This window comes from Hoplias malabaricus, chromosome 2 (assembly GCF_029633855.1).
Source record: "Hoplias malabaricus isolate fHopMal1 chromosome 2, fHopMal1.hap1, whole genome shotgun sequence".
Lineage (NCBI taxonomy): Eukaryota > Metazoa > Chordata > Actinopteri > Characiformes > Erythrinidae > Hoplias > Hoplias malabaricus.
This window is the reverse complement of record NC_089801.1, coordinates 77989187-78008132: the sequence shown is the minus strand read 5'-3', so window position 1 is coordinate 78008132 and position 18946 is coordinate 77989187. Positions and strand designations below refer to the sequence as shown.

The window sequence follows — 18946 nt, the reverse complement described above, 5'->3', positions numbered from 1 at the left end:
TGTAAAATAGGTAAATGTTTTAGAACCTTTTATAAATCTCGTATGTTGATGTTCAGGCATGTCCCTTACTGAGTCTTTTATTTTGAAAAATACAGCTCCAGTGGCCGTGGGACTAGGCTCGCTGTTTTCTCACTCTTTCGGGTTGAACGTTGTAAGTTTATTAATCCTCTTTTAATAATATGTTTCAGCTGTGGAGCATCTTCATGAATCTGTTTTATAAAAAAATCTGTCTAAACCGCTCACACCTGTGCGTATTAAGAGCGCTACAACCTTCTGGAGCTTCTCGAGGACCTTTTGCTCGACGTCCTTTTGCCGAACAAAGCTCACAGAGACGGCGGTGTGAAAATGCTGTAAATATAGGGTTCCCCACTTTCTGAACGCTGGACTATAATGGGTTGTTGGGAGGTAATGATACCGAATGTAGGAACCAGGTGGTTTGTTGTTAATCACCTTTTATTTATCCAATCGCAGAGGAGTTAGTTTCCCCTGCAGCCCCTGTTTTCAAAAGTTAGCGTTAACTGCCTTTCTATTGGTTACAAATCAATCCAACTGAAAAGACTACTGCACTGTGTCAAGTTGTTCATTAATCTCTATAAGAAATCTCAAGTGAAATCATCTAGTATGAAAGTTAGTCTATGTTCATTACATTATAATACAGTGAATAAACTTATGTCCAGTAAAAATGCACAGATGCATGGGATATTTTCATAGAAACCTATACCAATTGCCCACTGATCAATGCAACCACTTTTAAGTTTCTTAGCCAAATGCAGTCTAATGATCGAACCCTACTTTTTTTATTACTTCTTTCAAGCTCAAAAACAAAACCACTTAATTATACAATTGTTCTTCATTGTTTGCATATGTTACATAACATCATGCTCAAACTGTGAAACACGTTCTACTCCTTTAAGGAATGAAACACATAATCCAGTTCATGACTCAGTTCTGCAGTGCTGCTGTTTCCTTTTGTTTAATGTTTTTTACACACACAGAAATCTTAGGGTTTTTAAAGGTTATCTCAAAATTTGTGTCAAAGTTTAAACCTCTGTATATAGAATCACAACAGAATTACTGGATCTCTCGTCTCTCAAGTCTAACTGTCTGTGAGGCTGCAAAACAATAAATTGCAATATAGATAACCTAAGCCCAAAGTGAAGCCTGTCCAACGGGAACAGAGCTGAGAGAGATTCCTGTTGGAGAGTCTTCAACTTTGGGCTTAAGTTAGTTAGAAATTAAAGTGAGAAATCCTGCTTTGTGGAAACTCTTTGGAGAGGAAAGAGGTGGGGGAGGGCTTCCCTGCTGGATGTGTGAGCCTCCCTTCATTGGTCCAAAACGAACACTGGGCTAACAAAGGACAGCTTAAGCTCTGTATTCACTAAGGTTTTTACGCAAACCAATATACTACCAGGCTGTTATGGTGTTTGGAGCACAAGGGTTAGTGCACGTAGTTAAGGAGATAACTATTTTTGTGTTCTTCAGAGGTGAGAGCTACTGAGGCAGCGAGTGCATCTTCTGTGACAAAACCCAAAACCTGAGGTCAATTTATAAACTAAGCATGTTTTAAAAGGCAGAGCTTGAAAGGGCAGCGGGCTCCAGGTGTAAACAAGATCGATGTGTGGGAATGGTTTGGGATTTCTGGGGGTTATATGTTGAAGGATAAATATCGGCATGAAGATTTTTGTTCACTGTTGTTTGCTGGTGTGAACTAAGGTTCTGGTCCTAAATGGAACCAGTTCAAGATCCACTTAGTGCACTAAATGTTACACAAAAACACAGGGTTTTAACTGAATATAAATATTTTTATTAGCTGACATACAATGCAGTAGTTGAGCAAAGGACCCAATATTTTTGTGACATACATCGTGCACTACATAGGGTGGAGGGAGGTATTTGAGATTAAGCCTTTTTCACTGTGGCATAGAGACAGTTTCACACAAAGAGAATTCCTTTTTCCAACTTTAGGCCAAAAGAGAGAATTTATTCACACAGTTGTGATTAAGCACTATCCCCAGTAAATATATAAAGATAAATATGTACAGTACTGAGTAGAAGTCTTAGGCACCTAATATAATGATATATGTTTAAAATAATGCCTTCTCAGTGAGCGTGGTGCTTGTATAAAGTTATATATAAGCACAGCAAATATAAAAAAATAATATAAAACCAATAAGGAATATAAGAATTTTTTTCTGTATACTAGTAGGTGAGAGTGAATTTGAAGAACAATGCTTTGTTCAGATTGTCTTTGTTTTGTATGAATTTGTTAAATCAACAGCATACATAATTTAAAATCATTATTTATTAACCGATAAATCTAGGTAATGGATGATAACCTCAAATAATAAAGACTCCAGGAGTAGAGATTTGGAAAATGTTAAACCAACACATTCTCACACAGAGTATCACACTGGAATCAGGTTATTTGTTTTAATTTTAATATTGGGGGATATTTAGTGCCTTGAGTTATTTCTACATTTTAAAGCAGCAGATAATTTTAAATTTGAGGTGGTAGCTACAAGCACAGACAGGCTTTTGATGGTAACAATCAAGTATGATTCAGTTATTTAACTGATGATTTCTCATCACATTTTTGAAGAAAATGGTGATTCACTGGTTCAGTTTTGTTTAAAATAAAGAAACATCTAAAAAGTAAGTCTCTGCCCCTAATCATCTGCCATAGCAATTGAGTGAAACTGTTTGTCATCATCTCCTTTTGTTAGACTCCTTTTGGACCCATTCCCTTTTCACACTTTTATAGATACGAAGATAGTCTCCCTCCCTGAGCCATTCCCTTCTCACACCTGTATTGTCTTTCAGATTCCTTATTCTCTTAGGGTGCTAACAGTCACCCCCCACCCCACCCCACTTTTCTTTGCCCTATGCATCTTCTTTCATCCTACTACTTCATCATCTCTCTTACCCCTCCTCCAACTCCCCTTTTTCCTCCTACACCCTCCCACATATGTATATATGATCCTCCTAAAACATTTCTTGTCAGATTTACTTGTGACAGACTGTGATACATCTGGCTGTGCTCATACACGACTGTCTAAGTGGAAAAAGTGAACCGTAAGCTGCAGTCTTTTGATTCTTCTTTCGGACTTCCTAGTAACTTGGTGAGCAGTGGCTTTACAAACTAAAAAGAAGTTTTGGTCAGATTTAGCATACAACTGAATACCAGTAGTTTGTTAGTATATTGTTGTTTTTATTACTGTTAGCCCTAAAAGTGAAGGACAAAAGAGTGAAGTGTACTTGTGTCACTGGTAAAACAGCATTTTGTGACGGTTGTCTACACTCAGATTTTTTTTTTTTGTCAACACTAATGTGTTTGAGATTAGTTTTCTCACATATTGAGTGAAGATTTCTTTGTTTTGTTTTTTTTTTGTTAGAAATTATTAGTTGTGTTACCCCACCACTACTCTTAAGTGAAAATGCTCTAATGTATGTTAAAGACTCTTGAAAGCCTCTTAAATATAGAAACAGCACAATAGTTAAGGGCAAGGTATATGACAATAGTCAAAAACAAATTTAGGTCAAGGTGTCAAGTATAACTCAGTTAAAAATGGCCTTTTATGTTATTAGACGGTACTGGAGGTTCGGGCTTAGATCCATGAAGCACAAGCTAGGAGAAGCTATGGAAAACGTCTGATAACTATTGGATCTCGTGAGACTCATTAATGGCATGTGTGAAATCTTTGTATAAATCTGGTCTTTTAAAGTTTTCACACAAAATATGTTTGTGGTTTGCAACCTGAATCCTAATGGATTTTCACTGGGGACCACAGCAGAATCATCATTGTTATTTGGGGCAGATCAAGAAGAGTTACTTAAAGACAAGTGATTTTTGTGAGAGAACAAGTGTTTGACTAAACGGAGACCAGAGAGGCATACTTCTGTCATCTTATTGTAGTACTGTTCTGTCCAGCGGGTCTCACCTTTTGAGACATCCAACATGAATTCATATGTTCCTTTATCAGGTATTGACTCTCCGTGGTGGAGTTCAGCCATATTGTCTCACTCACTCAATCACTCACTTGCAAGGTGCATTATTCATGGATGCACATTAGTGACACTTAGTAAATTACTTAGTAAAACACAGTGTAAATTAGATTAACCCTTCATTTTTGGATTGTGTCTCTGTCTGTTTCTAGACCATTTGTATGTGTTTTCAACACAGGGTCTGGCAACCATCTATTAGCCTGTTTGCTGTTTTGTGACCAGTAACTGCTTAGGCTAATGTTTATTGAACTGTATCCATTAGTAGAGAAATGCCTTAACTGAGATAATCTCTTTACAGGAATCATTCAAGTATGTCTGTGAAGAGTGAGAACTTTATGATGGATCCTCAAACCTTCAGCAGTGAAGAGGAAACATTGGAATCAAGGTAAGTGGCTTTCAGTGACCAATGGCATAAAGATTTTCAATGTTTAACATTATCTGCTTATTTGGTGTTTCCAAGTATATCTAAGCTTCAGCCTGGCATTCCCTGATATCACTCTCAGCTGAGAATGTCCAACTGCACTTCCATAGTTTTATTCAGATTAGATGACCGTGGGTTTGTGTTTGGGGGGGGTCCTATCCTGCTCTGGTCAAACAACCTACAAATTATTGACAAAATCTTTTATTTATGACTGGATCAGATATGTCTTTTTTTCTCCTTCATCTGAAAAAGTACAAGCCGATTTATCTGTTGTTTTTCACCAAGCTCACTCATCTGGTCAAGTTAAACTCTCCCGGCTTTCTGTGTTCTGGGAAAAAACAAGAGCCTGCCAGTGCCATTTTCTTGTGGTCTTTGTTATGGATGTATTTGTAAGCACCCTCATGAATCCCAAGTATCTGACCCATCAAATGTTCATTTATTATGAACAATGAACAATGTTCATTTATTATGAGACAACATGGTAATGATTTTTCAGCTGGACGTTTCTCAATAAGTAGACTTAAGTGTTGTCTTAGTCTTGGACTAAATCTTTAAGCCAGGAACCGTGACAGGGTTTGAGGAGATTGATCACCAGTTGCTTCAACAAGACAAGCACATTTATCCAGACTAAATATTTATTCCGGATGAAACATGTTTGAGTGTTAGATAAAATATAATTCCTTATAAGAGCAACAGTCTAAACTCAGTGAGAACCCAGTAATGTCTGTGTTTTGTGCTGTTTTGGTCAGTAAGGCTCTAACTGTGTCTGTGCAGTGTAGATTTATCTACAGCTCTACTAAATTGATCAGGGACAATTAGAATAAACGCCTTGTAGATTGAATGAACTTCATCTGTTTAACAGCAATAGGTTCAGTTGGAATATCTGTTTCAGCAGTGCATGCACCTTAAATTTGTTAGTTACAGGAAAGGTTAAAAAAACAGCAGTTTTATGTTCCTATGGAGCTGTGCAAAGGCGTTCATTTTATTGGTTCATCAAATGTTAGCAAACGTAAGCAGTTTTAATGAAGCAGTTTTCTAATTCTCATATTAAACGCTTTCTTGTGTCCCCGCTTTGCATTTCCAGACTCCGGATTATCAAAGTAGAATCTCTAAATCCCTGTGGCTCTCAAGAACAACTCAATATTTCTCCCTCATCATCTCAAAGGTATTGAATGTTGTTCCATCTCTGCAGAGAATGCATTTAAAATATATGTTCATGTCGATCTATTTGAAATCATTAAATTCTACTGGCTGATGAAACATGTTTCTAAGCACACTTTCTTGTGTCCCCACTTTGCATTTCCAGACTTCAGACTGTCAAAGCAGAACCGCCAGAGCCCAATTGTGTTTCTGTGAAGAGCGAAGACTCCACGTTTCTCCCTCCTGATTTCAATAATGAAAGAACTGTTTCTGACCTGAGGTGAGACTCGTAACACAACATACTACTGATTTTCAGTAGGACATTATTTGAGTAGCAGCATTTAACCTTCAAGCCAAGAGAAGTAATCAGAGACCTATATCAATGTTTAAAGAAATCACTTGTTGCTTCAACACCACAAACTCATTTATCCAAGCTTAGAAAGATGTTTATGAATGTCACAAAATAATACTAATACATTATATAATAATAAAAATAACTCCCTACATGAGCAGAAGTGCTAAACTAAATGAGAATGCAGTAATGTGTGTGTTTTGATCAGTGGGGGGCAAGTCTGTATCTGCATTGTAGATTTAGCTATAGCTCAGTGTTCAGGTAGATGTAAAAATAACAATGTTCAGAGTCTGGAAGTCTGTTCAACTGCTTGGCATTGGGTGTCATACTCTTCATCTACAACTACAAAGCATTCAATCCTACTACCCAATTTTTTGGAGATAATACGAACTGCACAATGAAATGTCTGTCAGTAATTGACGCACCTTAAATTATATTAAATTGTTAATTGGGGGAAGGGTTCACGAACGTAGCGATTGCCAGATGAAGCAGTTTTCTAATTCTCATATTAAACCCTCTCTCCTGTGTCTCCACTTTGCCATTCCAGACTCCAGATTATTAAAGCAGAACCGCTAGAGCCCTGTGTCTATGAACAGGAAATACTCAACGCTTCTTCCTCCTCACCTCAAAGGTATTGAATTGTGCTCCATCACTGCAGAATATTTTAGTAGTTTTTCATATTGCGCCATGCAAAAGCATTAAATTCTATTGGCCATCACTGCAGTTGTCTAATGAATCAGGTTTCTAATTCTCCTATTAAAATCTTTCTTGTGTCCCCACTTTGCATTTTCAGATTGCAGATTATTAAAGCAGAAGCACCAGAGCCCAGGTGCGTGTCTGTGAAGAGTGAAAACTCAACGTTTCTCCCTCCTGAAATCAGTAATGAAAGAACTAGTTCTGTCATGAGGTGAGGCTTTAACACAACATGATAGTGAGGTTTTTCAGGAAGCAGCCTTTTGTCTTTTCTAGAAATGGACCTCATCTTCAAGGCATGGGAAGAAATGAGGGAACTGTGGCAAGGTTTTAAAGATCAGGACCACAAATGCATTTATGCAGAGTCAGATTACAGTTGTTTATCAATGTCACCAAACATCTATTTACAAGAACAACAGTGCTAAACTCAATGAGACCACAGAAATGTCTGTGTTTTGTGCTCTTTTTGTCAGTGAGGATATGGCTATGTCTGTGCAGTGTAAATTTATCTACAGCTCTACTAAACTGCTCAAGGACATTTAGAAATTGCAGTTCAACTGTTTGTAATTGGGTGTTATGACCATAGGTTCATATGCAATGGTGTTAAAATAAACATCCATTAATATTGCCAATTTTATTTACACGAAGATTATACAAACTGTCCAGTTTGTTAATGCTCATCTTATACCCACTTTTTTGTGTCTTCACTTTGCATTTCCAGACTCCAAACAGTCAAAGCAGAACCTCAAGAGCCTCAGCAGCAACAACTCAATGTTTCTCCCTCTTCACCTCAAAGGTATTGCATTGTTCTCCATCTCTACAGAGAATGCTTAGAGCTCATATCATTCAGTTCATCTAAAGGTTCACCAACACTGCAATTTTCTAATTCTAATGTTGAACTCTCTGTCTTGTGTCCCCACTTTGCATTTCCAGACTGCAGACAATTAAATCAGAACCCCTGGAGCCCAGCGGTGTGTCTGTGAAGAGAGAAAACCCAGTCAGTTCTGACCTGAGGTGAGATTCTAACACAATGTGGCAGTGCTTTTCAGCAGGACTTTTGTCTAGAAATAGCTTTTGCTGTTGTCTTGGAATGGACCATAACTCCAAGCTGTGGGATGTTTGGCATATATATATATATATATAATCAAATAGCAGTAAAGGGCTGGATAAAAGGAATAATATCAGAACTAAATAAGGTTGATTTGAGATTTTCATTACTGGTTTAGCTATTGCATCAAGAATAATACTAAAACAATAGAACTAAGTTGCCAGCTAAATGAATAGCCACATTTAATGACAGAAACTGCTGCTTGTGAAAACATGTTAGCTGGAATATTGGGTCAGGGCCTAAAAAGAAATATGACAAGGCATAGTGTATGGGACCTAATAATACTAGAAATGTAAGGCGGGTATATATAAATATATATATACACACATGTGGGTATAGGATGAGTATAATTTACATCTATCCTCTTACTCATTCATGAATATGTATGTCCCCATGTATTTTATTTCTAAAATTGTATGTATGGATATGCTTTGTTTGTTGTATACTGCCGGATATGTGATTAAGAACTTTAAAAAAAAAAAAAAAAAAAAAAAAGTGAGAATAGTGTGTAAGGATTTATTATTTATATTCTTTGAGTGGCATGATCATGAACCTAGTATGTCAATGAAATATTCACTCTGTCTCCTACTGTTGTTTTTCTGTTTCCTACTATTGTTAGCTCTGGGAGAGATGTGCTACCCCAGAATCAGTCCAGGTGTGGAATGTGCGAGCAGGTTCAGGCAGATCCAGTCTCTATCACCTGTGGACACACATTTTGTAAGCAGTGCTTTAAGAGCCTTTGGGACCAGTCTTTCCACTCACGATCTTTGACCTGTCCCTGTTGCCGAAAGAGATTTAAAATATGCTATGTTCAACATCCACCCAAAGAGGAGCCCATGGAGTTGGATGAAGGCACAGATGTCCTGCTCAGCATCCCAGAAAGAAACAAAATCAGCCTGAAGAACAAATACAAAAAGTTGTTTGAGGGATTAAGAACACAAGGGAATAAACTCCTCTTCAGAACAGTTTACACTCAGCTCTACATCATTGAGGGAGAGAGAGAAGGAGTGAATGAAGAACATGAAGTTTCACATATAGAAAACAAACCCTGGAAACAACACTTGCCATATACACCAATTCACTTTTTAGACATATTTAATCCTGCACCATGTACGATGGGTGAAATGGAAGAAGACAACATCAGAGCTGTGACAGTTGAAGAAGATATGAAACATGAAGAAACAAAAGAAGAAATATATCCACAAGTGGAAAAACCTAAAAGCGTTCTGACTAAAGGCATTGCTGGCATTGGAAAAACTGTCTCTGTGCAGAAGTTCATTCTGGACTGGGCTGAAGGAAAAGCCAATCAGGATATAGAGTTCATGTTTGTGCTTCCATTCCGAGAGCTGAACCTGATAAAAGGCAAAAAGTCAAGTCTTCATGGACTTCTGTGTACCCTCCATCCTGCTCTTCGAGGTCTGGACGCAAGGCAATATAACATGTGTAAAACTATGTTCATATTTGACGGCCTCGATGAAAGCAGAATTCCACTGAAGTTCTCAGAGTGTGAGAAAGTGTCAGAAGTGACCAAAGTGTCTTCAGTGGCCGCGTTGGTTACAAACCTCATCAGAGGAGACCTGCTTCCCTCTGCTCACATCTGGATAACCTCCAGACCAGCAGCAGCCAATCAGATCCCCTCTCAGTACATCAGCCGTGTGACAGAAATTCAGGGATTCAATGATCCACAGAAGGAGGAGTACTTCAGGAAGAGGATTAGTGACCAACACCAAGCCAACAGTGTCATCTCCCACATGAACACAACAAGGAGTCTCCACATCATGTGCCACATTCCAGTCTTCTGCTGGATCTCAGCAAATGTGCTTCAGCGAATCATGAAACAAGGGGCCACAGAAATCCCTAAAACTCTGACTGCAATGTACTCACACTTCCTGTGCACTCAGACATTCATGAGGAATGTGAAATATGAGGAGGGAGATCAGGGAAGTGCTCTACAGGAACAAGTGAGATCCAACAGGAACATGTTTCTGAAACTGTCTAAACTGGCTTTCAAACAGCTGATGAAGGGCAATGTGGTGTTCTATGAAGGTGACCTGAGAGAGTGTGGGATTGATGTCACTGAGGCCTCGGTGTACTCTGGGATTTGCACTGAGATCTTTAGGGAGGAGTCTGTGCTTTACCAGAGGAAGGTTTACTGCTTTGTGCATCTGAGCTTTCAGGAGTTCCTGGCTGCTTTCTATGTGTTTCAAAGCTATGTGAGCAACAACATGGAGGAACTGCATGTTTTAAAACTTGGAAAAACAATGCAGTCTGACAGTGTTTCACTGGACGAGCTGTTGAAGGGAGCTGTGCGTACAGCTTTAAAGAGTAAGAATGGTTATCTGGATCTGTTTCTCCGTTTTCTGGTGGGCATCTCACTGGAGTCCAACCAACAACTCCTGCAGGACCTACTGACACACACAGTGAGCAGCTCTGAGAGCATCAAGAAAACAATTCAGTACATTGAACGCATGATACAAACAGACGATCTTCCTTCTGAGCGATCTAGCAACCTGTTATTCTGTCTCACTGAAATGAATCACTGCTTTGTATCTAGTAAAATTCAAGAGCGTCTCAAATCACAGAAACGCTCAAATAAGAGACTGTCTACTGGAGATTGTTTAGTTTTAGCCTACATGCTCGTGAATTCAGACGAGGTGCTGGATGAACTGGACTTGAGGAATTACAACACCACTGAGAAGGGTCATTGGAGATTGATTCCAGCTGTGAGGAACTGCAGAAAGGCTGTGTGAGTGTTACATAAGAATTAATTTATTTAATATTTTAACTGGTTTTGGAGTGCCTAATCAGTTGTGCCACAGGACGTTCTATTGTAACTCACACTCTGTGTTTTAATTGTACCACTCACTGTATTTACCTCACATTGCAGATTGCCTCACTGTAATCTCTCCATGAATTCCTGTGAAACTCTCTACTCTGCTCTGAAATCACCAAACTCACTCCTGAAAGAGCTGGAGTTCAGTAAGACTCACCTGCAGGATTCAGGAGTAAAGCTGATTTGTGAGGCACTGAAGAGTTCGAACTGTAAACTGGAGACGCTCAGGTGAGATTTCTCTTTTTTTCCTGAATGGTAAAAGTTATAACACTTTTGGAAAATTGGGACTTTTTTTTTTGCAGAAAATTAGTAATTAGTGTAATGATATACAATATATATATATATATATATATATATTGTCAACAGGTCAGTGACTGCATGGGCAAATACTGCAGCAATTTCAGAATAATGTTTCTCAACAGTAAAGTATATTCATTATTTAGGGATTACATTATCTATAGTACATATTATTAAAAGATGTAGAGAATCTAGAATAACCTCTTAATGCAAGAGATGAGGTCTCCATGTACTGGCTGGCTGTGATTTTAGGCCCTCAGATGGCATTGAATTAAATAAATAATAATAAATAAAATTCTGTAGTGGAAATCAAAGTGTGGGCTTAGAAACAATTTAATACTGAGGCTGAATTTTTATTCTGTTTTAACTGTTGTTTGCACTTAATTTCCCTCATTTTGCAGATTTTCTGGCTGTGATCTGTCCATAAATTCCTATGAAAGTCTTTGCTCTGCTCTGAAATCAATAAACTCACCCCTGAAAGTGCTGGAGCTCAGTAACACTGACCTGCAGGATTCAGGAGTGAAGCTGATCTCAGAGACACTGAACTGTTCAGACTGTAAACTGGAGACACTCAGGTGTGTGGTTTCGTTTCTGAAAGGAAAATGCTTAGTTTATGTTGTAAAAGTGTGTTTTTAATTTCAGCAGAAATGAGCTAAAGCTGTTTACAATTCAATAGATAAATCTCAGGATACTGTAATTATTATGTAAAAACTGCCCTATATAGACCTGTATGCACGCTAGAATTACGAATATCAGAGGAATACTAATATATTATGTTTTAATAATTTTTGTTTCATATGAGCTTCAATTTCACAGTCTCTCTTTTAACTTAAGTTACATGTGTCTTTATCTTACAGACTCACGGATTGTAAATTCACCCTGAATTCCTATGTTACTCTTAGCTCTGTTTTTAAATCACTAAACTCACCAAAAGAGCTGGACCCCAGTGACACTGACCTGCACAATTCAGGATTGAGATTGGTGTCTGAAGGAAATAAGACTTCAGGCTGTACACTGGAGATAATTAGGTGATTATTCCTGATTAGATTCCTGAATGGAAAAAGATCAGGTTTGAAGAAGCAGTTAACTTTGCTTTTGTAATGCACTTTAATTCACTCTTTAATTTGGCTAGGAATAATCTCCAGCTGACAATCAGAATTCAACACACGTTGTATGTTTTCCATTCATGGAATGTTTTTTTTATTATTATTATTTTAGTTCGGTGCCTTAAAATCTCGCCCTTTTCACCTCCCATGTTTTAATGAACAGTCTTCCGTGTTTAAGAAAATCAGTGAGTTAAGTGCGGATATTTTTTATGAACTGTCTTTGGCTGTGTGCTACCATTTACATTCTTCTCATAGAGAGGGTTCTATATATGTTAAATATATATGAAATATGTAACTCTCTCTTCCCCCATTTCTGCCTCTTGAAGTGAGAGGGAGTTTTATTTTGGGGGTGAAAGTTCATGTGGAGAAGAGAATACAAACAATGCTGAAAATATTCAGAACAGTATTCAGAAAAAATTTTCAGACTGAGTCTGTTATTAATGCCCCTCTGAATAATGTAAATAATGGAAAGTGTTATTTTGCTCATTAATCTCATTAAACTGATTCTGAGTCTGAAATCCACATTCTGTTTGAACTGTGCTGTATTTACTTTTCTTTGCAGACTGAATGGATATAAACTCACCATGAATTCCTTTGAAGTTCACTTCTCTGCTCTGAAATCACCAAACTCCTCCCTGAAAGAGCTGGACCTCAGTGACACTGAGCTCCAGGAATCCGAAGTAAAGCTGATTTCTGATGGACTGAATAGTTTAACTGTTCAGCTGGAGGTGCTCAGGTAAGACAATCTTTTTATCTTTTAAATTCTAAATATCAAATCATGGTCTAATGGCCTGGTTCAATGGGGTTCAAGTCCATGTCAGGTCTCTGTTTTTGAGTAGTTTAGTGTGTTCTTAATATGTGTGTGTGTGTGTGTGTGTGTGTGTGTGTGTGTGTGTGTGTTTCCTGAGTGCTCTTATTGTCCAAAAACACTTTGGTATGTGGATTAACTTTTCAAAACTGTCCAGAGGTTTGAGTGTGTGAGTGCCTGTGTGAATCTGTTAAGCGCAGTGATTCTGGGTAGACTCTGGACTCCCCATGACCTGAACAGGATGAAGTTGTTACAGAAGATGAATTAATAGATATTATAATCTTAATGATATATATAACATAAAAAATACCCCAAGCATATAAAAGTAGTATTTTCTACAACTCTCATAATTCTTAATTCATTTGAAGCTGAATTTCATATTCCATGTTTTAACTGTACTGTGTGCTGTTTCAACCTTGCAGATTCTGTGGCTGTAAACTGTCCATGAATTCCTATAAAACTATCCACTGTGCTCTGAAATCCTCAAACTCATCCCTGAAAGAGCTGGACCTAAGAAACACTGAGCTGCAGGACTCAGGAGTGGAGCTGATCTCTGAGGCACTAAAGAGTTCAAATTGTAAACTGGAGACACTCAGGTGTGTGATTTCATTTCTGAATGAAAAGTTCAGGTTATGTGGTAAAAGTGGGTCTTTGAAAATTAAGATCACAGAGGCAAACCTCAGATTCCTTTTCCTTATTCAGATGTCACATTCGTCTAGCATGCCTCATCTGAATTTTGCATTAACTGAAAGGAAGCGTAAAGGGAGTTTAGTTGGAGGATGAATGTCCATGTATAAATAGAATGTAAATAGTACAAAAAAATATTCACAAACTTTAGGACAAATGTTTGGATTGAGCTCAGTGTTTTACATCCCTGAATAATTAATATTTGGATAATTACTAATATACAAATGTCTCATAATTCTTGATTTTTACTTTCTCCTCTATTTACTCCTTGCAGACTCACAGATTGTAAATTCACCCTGAATTGCTATGAAACTCTCTGCTCTGCTCTGAAGTCAGAGGGAAATAAGAATTCAGAATGTAAACTGGAAATAATCAGGTGAGATTTGTGATTTCATTCTTAAATGGAAAAATTCAAAGGAATGGCTATCAAATTATTCATATGTTAGAAGGTTTAAAACTGGCATCTAATCATATACTAATTTTAGTAGATCTACAATTATACACATTTTAATATTCTGTGATTGTCTTTTGACAATGTGACATCGATTAAATTTTGGCCATGTTTTTGGTGGGTTGGTCTGCGGACCAATCACAGCCGTTGAGGTCTGCATCAACACAACTCCTAGTTAAATTTCTGGGGATGTGTGCATCAGGCTTTGTGTTGACAAAGGACCTCCATGTTGCCGACAGTGTAGGTGTGTTGCATAAGTATAAATTGGCCTTTATAGGTGTATTAGTATATGGCACTGATCTACACTGTGGCTGTAGAGGTAGCATTGCTGCCACATAAATCCAGGGTCACGGAAGCCCTGTGAGGAGTGTGGTTCATTCTCCCTGTGTCTCTGTGTGTTTCCTTTGGATTCTCTGGTTTCTTACCTTTGTACAAACCACCTGTTAAGTGGATTGACTGTATGAAATTCATTAATTCATTCATGCACTGCTTTTTTAGCAGGCTTGGATATTTCCATTGAGACTAATTGGCAAAACTTCAGCTGATTGTAACCCTTCCTCCCCCTATTCCTGCTTCCTGAATTGAAAAGTTATATTTAGGGATGAAACGTGAAGAGAAACTTACAAACAATGTTTTATTTATCTGAATATTTACAAATCTATTCAGAAAAAATATTCAGACTGAGTCTGTTATTAATGCCCCTCTGAATAATGTAAATAATGGAAAGTATTATTTTACTCATTAATCTCATTAAACTGATTCTGAGTCTGAAATCTACATTCTGTTTGAACTGTGCTGTATTTACTTTGCTTTGCAGACTGAATGGATATAAACTCACAATGAATTCCTGTGAAGTTCACTTCTCTGCTCTGAAATCACCAAACTCCTCCCTGAAAGAGCTGAACCTCAGTAACATTGAGCTCCAGGAATCAGAAGTGAAGCTGATTTCTGACGGACTGAAGAATTCAAACTGTCAGATGGAGATACTCAGGTCAGAGAGGATTTTAATTTTTTTATTTTCTAGTATAGAGGTTTGAAATTGTTTTAAAATATCGGCTTTATAACTCACTTTATATTTTACACTCAACATGTGTTTTACTCTTTTTCTTATATTATTTACTTTAAATTAATGGGGCATTATACTGTATGTGCTCATTAAATAATATTTACAGAGATCATCCACATGGATCTGTTGTATGGAGCTAAAATATCAATATTTTTACAAATACAAAGAATAATGTTAGTAAAGAAGTAATGACTTTCCTTCTTTTCTGATTAAAAAAAAAAATATTTGGCTCATTGATTAATGCCCTCTCTCTTTACAGACTAACTATGTGTGAACTTGGGGAAAAATCTTGTGAAGATCTGGGGTCAGTTTTACTGGAATATTCCTCCCTGAAAGAAATGGACCTCAGTAACAATGACCTGCAGGATTCAGGAGTGGAGAAGCTCTGTGCTGGACTGAAGAGTTCACACTGTAAATTGGAGACGCTCAGGTCAGAGTTCTGGGGTTTGTCTTTTGTTGTCATATACAATGCTTCACAATGTTTTATAAAAAAAAAACATCATTTTCCCAAGTTATATAACGACTGAAATAGTAGACATTCACAACCTACTAGCAGTAACAGTTAAGACAATGTTATGTTCCATTCCATATGTGATACCATACAAAAACTCAAATGGGTTAGCTCTATGAAAAGATATCATAATTTTAAAATGTGGTTATGCATAATGCAAAAACACAATACATGTACATCTTGGTACTTGCTGGTTTTATGCTGAACAAGAACCTTTGTTCTGAGTAAATACTACTCACTTTGCTTTCATCTCTCTCTTTCCCTGTTCTCTACAGATTGTCTGGTTGTATGGTTACAGAGAAAGGCTGTGCTTTTCTGGCTTCAGCTCTGTGCTCAAACCCCTCACACCTGAAAGAATTGGATCTCAGCTACAATCACCCAGGAGACACAGGAGTGAAGCTGCTCTCTGTTAAACTAAAGGATCCAAACTGCAGACTGAACACACTCAGGTACGGACAGCTGTATTTGTGTGTGTTCAGTTACTGATATCATCTATTGTTACTGTATTTCTATAAAGTTCTGTTTTCAGTAGTTGAAGACTTGTGAGAAACTGAAGTAAAGCTAAGCATCATATAACATCTCTTTATGTGGATGACAGGCTCTTGTATAGGCAGAATAGACTGCAGAAATGTGCAATCTTTTACAGTTATCTTAAAACACACTCCGCCTAAAGTGAGAGCCATGGTGAATGTGGAGCATAATCAAAGCTAAAGGTGGTCCTGTGAAATATTAGCATGTGTGAGTTGTGTTGGTCGGGCAGTGTAGTGGTCTGTGAAGAAATGGTCAGTGAGAGCAGGTACAAGGCAGAAGAACCTAATAAATCAGCATCTGAGTGTAGGATCTAGAAAGAGTTTAATGGAGCAGTTGTAGAAGAGTGACTCTGCTGCATTATTCTGTGTTGAAGGCTGAGGGGAACAGAGGGAAATGGAGGAAATTAAATATATAAATAGAATATTTCTCTGTGATAAAAAGACAGAGAGGATGAAACACCACAGAAGATGATCTTTCATCTTTTTCCAAAAATGACATCAATGAATGGCGCTGTAATGAAGCTGAATGTAGGGCTCAGATGGAGAAAATGGGGAGAACAAATATGTCTCAAACACAACCATTAACTGTTTGAACATTGTATGTGTTTATGTCCTTTAGGTTGGAGCAAGCAGGAGTGTTCAGGATAAAACCCGGACTAAAAAAATGTAGGTTGTTTATTTTTGCTTCGTTCCAGTGTCTGTCATTTTCTCGTTTAGTCACTCCTTTTCTTTCCCTGCCCCCTTTCCATCTCTCCATCCCACTCTCACAAACTCCTTCTCATTTTTCATTGTTTCCTTTATCTTTTTCTTGTGTAATCTTGTGTTTATCTGATGTGTTTATTGTGGGTTATGTTTCTTTGTGTGCTTTTGGTGTGTTTTGTCCATTGTTTTGTTGCTTAGTGTATTTTGTTTCTTATGTTTTTTTGTGTTGTGTGTATGTGTCTGTCTCCTGTTTTGTGTGTGCTATGGTTGTTTTCTATTCTTGTGTGTGAGTGCTGAATTTTGTATGTGTGTTGTGTATTTTAGGGTAAATCCCATTCCTAAATTTTACCCCTTCCCCTCGTTTTTGAGCATTATCTTGCTCCTTCAAACTAAATTACAATTTGTTATATCTTCCACTATGAAATTGAACAACACTTAATGCATCTGATATGTCATCAGAACAAAAATGTTCAGGGCGTAATGCACTGAAACTACATTAAAACTAAGATAATACAATGGTCATCAGTTTTTAAAGGAGAAAATACTTACATTTTGTGACTTGTTTTGGTCGCTTGTGCTGCCATCTTGCCAGTGATTCACAAGGCATAGCCTTTTGTCTGAAGTGTGACGCCTAAAATGCTCAGTTTCAAGGTGTATATGGCCATCCCCCTTGAGCCTACTCCTCTTTCCCAACAAGAATTGAGACACCCCCAGGGCTAAGGGGTAAAATTGGATTCACATTTGGCAAGTTGTGTATCTTATTTTGTGTTATTTATTGTGTTGTGTGTCTGATTTGTGTGTTATGTATCTTGCTGTGTGCAGATGCCTGTGAGCTCACACTGGACCCAAATACAGTGAACACACGTCTCTCTCTGTCTGAGGGGAACAGGAAGGCGGAGCGTGTGAAGGAGAAACAAACGTATCCTGGTCATCCAGATAGATTCAGTTACTGGCAGCAGGTTATGTGCAGAGAGAGTCTGACTGGACGCTGTTACTGGGAGACTGAGTGGAGTGGGGAGGTTAATATTTCAGTGGCGTATAAATCAATCAGAAGAAAGGGAGTCAGTTTTGACTGTTTGTTTGGCGCAAATGAAAAGTCCTGGAATCTGGAGTGCTCTAGTAACTGTTACTCTGTACTTCACGATAAGGACAGAACTTCTATCCCTCCTCCTCCCTACAGCTCTAACAGAGCAGGAGTGTATGTGGACTATGAGGCCGGCACGCTGTCTTTCTACAGCGTTTCCACTGACACACACACACTCTCACACTTATACACACTCCAAATCACATTTATGGAACCTCTAAATGTTGGATTTACTCTTTGGTGTTCGGAGTCCTCAGTGACATTGTGTGAGATAAAATAGTGCAGTGTTTGCAGATTGTGTTTTTTTTTTGTTTGTTTGTTTGTTTTTTTTTTTTTTTTTTTTTTTTTTGTTTTTTTTTTGCACAGAGAAACGGGCTCTAATTCACACATTTTTTTTTATTTCTTTTCTTTCTGATCCCACTGTCAGTTTGGTTTTTTTTTTCTTCATTTTAAATCTCCTTATTACATTTTCTTTAAGGCATTAAACCTCCTTTTTCAGTTTTTATTGATTAAGCACATGCACTTTTTTCTCTTTTCTTTAGTATTCACTATAACCTTCTCTTAAATATTTCATCTTTTCTTTCTCCATCTTTCTGTATTCTGTATTGTTTTCTCTTTCTCTTCTTCACTCTTGCTAGTCACTCCCCTTTTTACTTTTATACTAGTTTTTGTTTCCTCAGTCATTCTCTCTCCCTCTCCCACCCCATTACAATCTCTTTTACAGTGTGTGCTGAAGAGAAAGTATTGATATCTTTTATATCTCTACAGAGTTTCTGACCTCTTGAACACCTCAGAAAATAAAGGCTTAAATTGAGGTTGAACTTGTTAGTGACCCTGATCTGAGTGGACAGTATCTGTATATCCATTTGGAACAGTTTTGAAGTTTTTGTAAAAAAGTAAAAACTGATGTATAATATAAAAGCACTGATGTCTGAAATAAAGCTGGTGTTAATGATGGTGGGGTTTTGTTTGTGTTTCTATTCAATTAAAATTGAAAAAGACTTGGGTATCTTATCATGTACGCCACAATATCACATCTGTTAACAGTAATAAAAGATGTACAACACAAGGATAGATAGCATGGAATATGAAAGACTTCAGTAGTAAGTCTTTGCAGTAATGCGTTAGGTATAAAATTATTAAATGCTTTGGGAC

At 37.6% G+C, this 18946-nt stretch overlaps 1 protein-coding gene across 2 annotated transcripts; it reads left to right on the top strand.

The window, feature by feature from the left end:
* Nucleotides 1–105: 105 nt before the first annotated feature.
* On the top strand, nt 106–18114 carry LOC136687330 (NLR family CARD domain-containing protein 3-like). Of its 2 annotated transcripts, XM_066661710.1 has the most exons (21): nt 112–151; nt 3002–3119; nt 4301–4387; nt 5508–5588; nt 5730–5843; nt 6463–6546; nt 6709–6822; nt 7330–7404; nt 7542–7622; nt 8336–10462; nt 10604–10777; nt 11248–11421; nt 11704–11874; nt 12515–12688; nt 13183–13356; nt 13722–13823; nt 14716–14889; nt 15224–15394; nt 15751–15924; nt 16625–16671; nt 17530–18114. In XM_066661710.1, the coding sequence occupies exons 3-21, from the start codon at nt 4314–4316 to the stop codon at nt 18069–18071; spliced, it is 4827 nt and encodes a 1608-aa protein (XP_066517807.1). In that variant the 5' UTR covers nt 112–151; nt 3002–3119; nt 4301–4313; the 3' UTR covers nt 18072–18114. The 2 variants fall into 2 exon arrangements, with proteins under 2 accessions (XP_066517808.1, XP_066517807.1); XM_066661711.1 differs by lacking the exon at nt 3002–3119 and having other exon boundaries at nt 106–151.
* Nucleotides 18115–18946: the final 832 nt, after the last annotated feature.

Bases quoted from the DNA above. Each gene is read 5' to 3' on its own strand.
- LOC136687330 (XM_066661711.1), top strand. From the start codon at position 4,314: ATGTCTGTGAAGAGTGAGAACTTTATGATGGATCCTCAAACCTTCAGC. The intron at 6,547-6,708 runs GTATTGAATTGT...TTGCATTTTCAG, and splicing joins TCTTCCTCCTCACCTCAAAG to ATTGCAGATTATTAAAGCAG. The intron at 14,890-15,223 runs GTCAGAGAGGAT...CTCTCTTTACAG, and splicing joins TGTCAGATGGAGATACTCAG to ACTAACTATGTGTGAACTTG.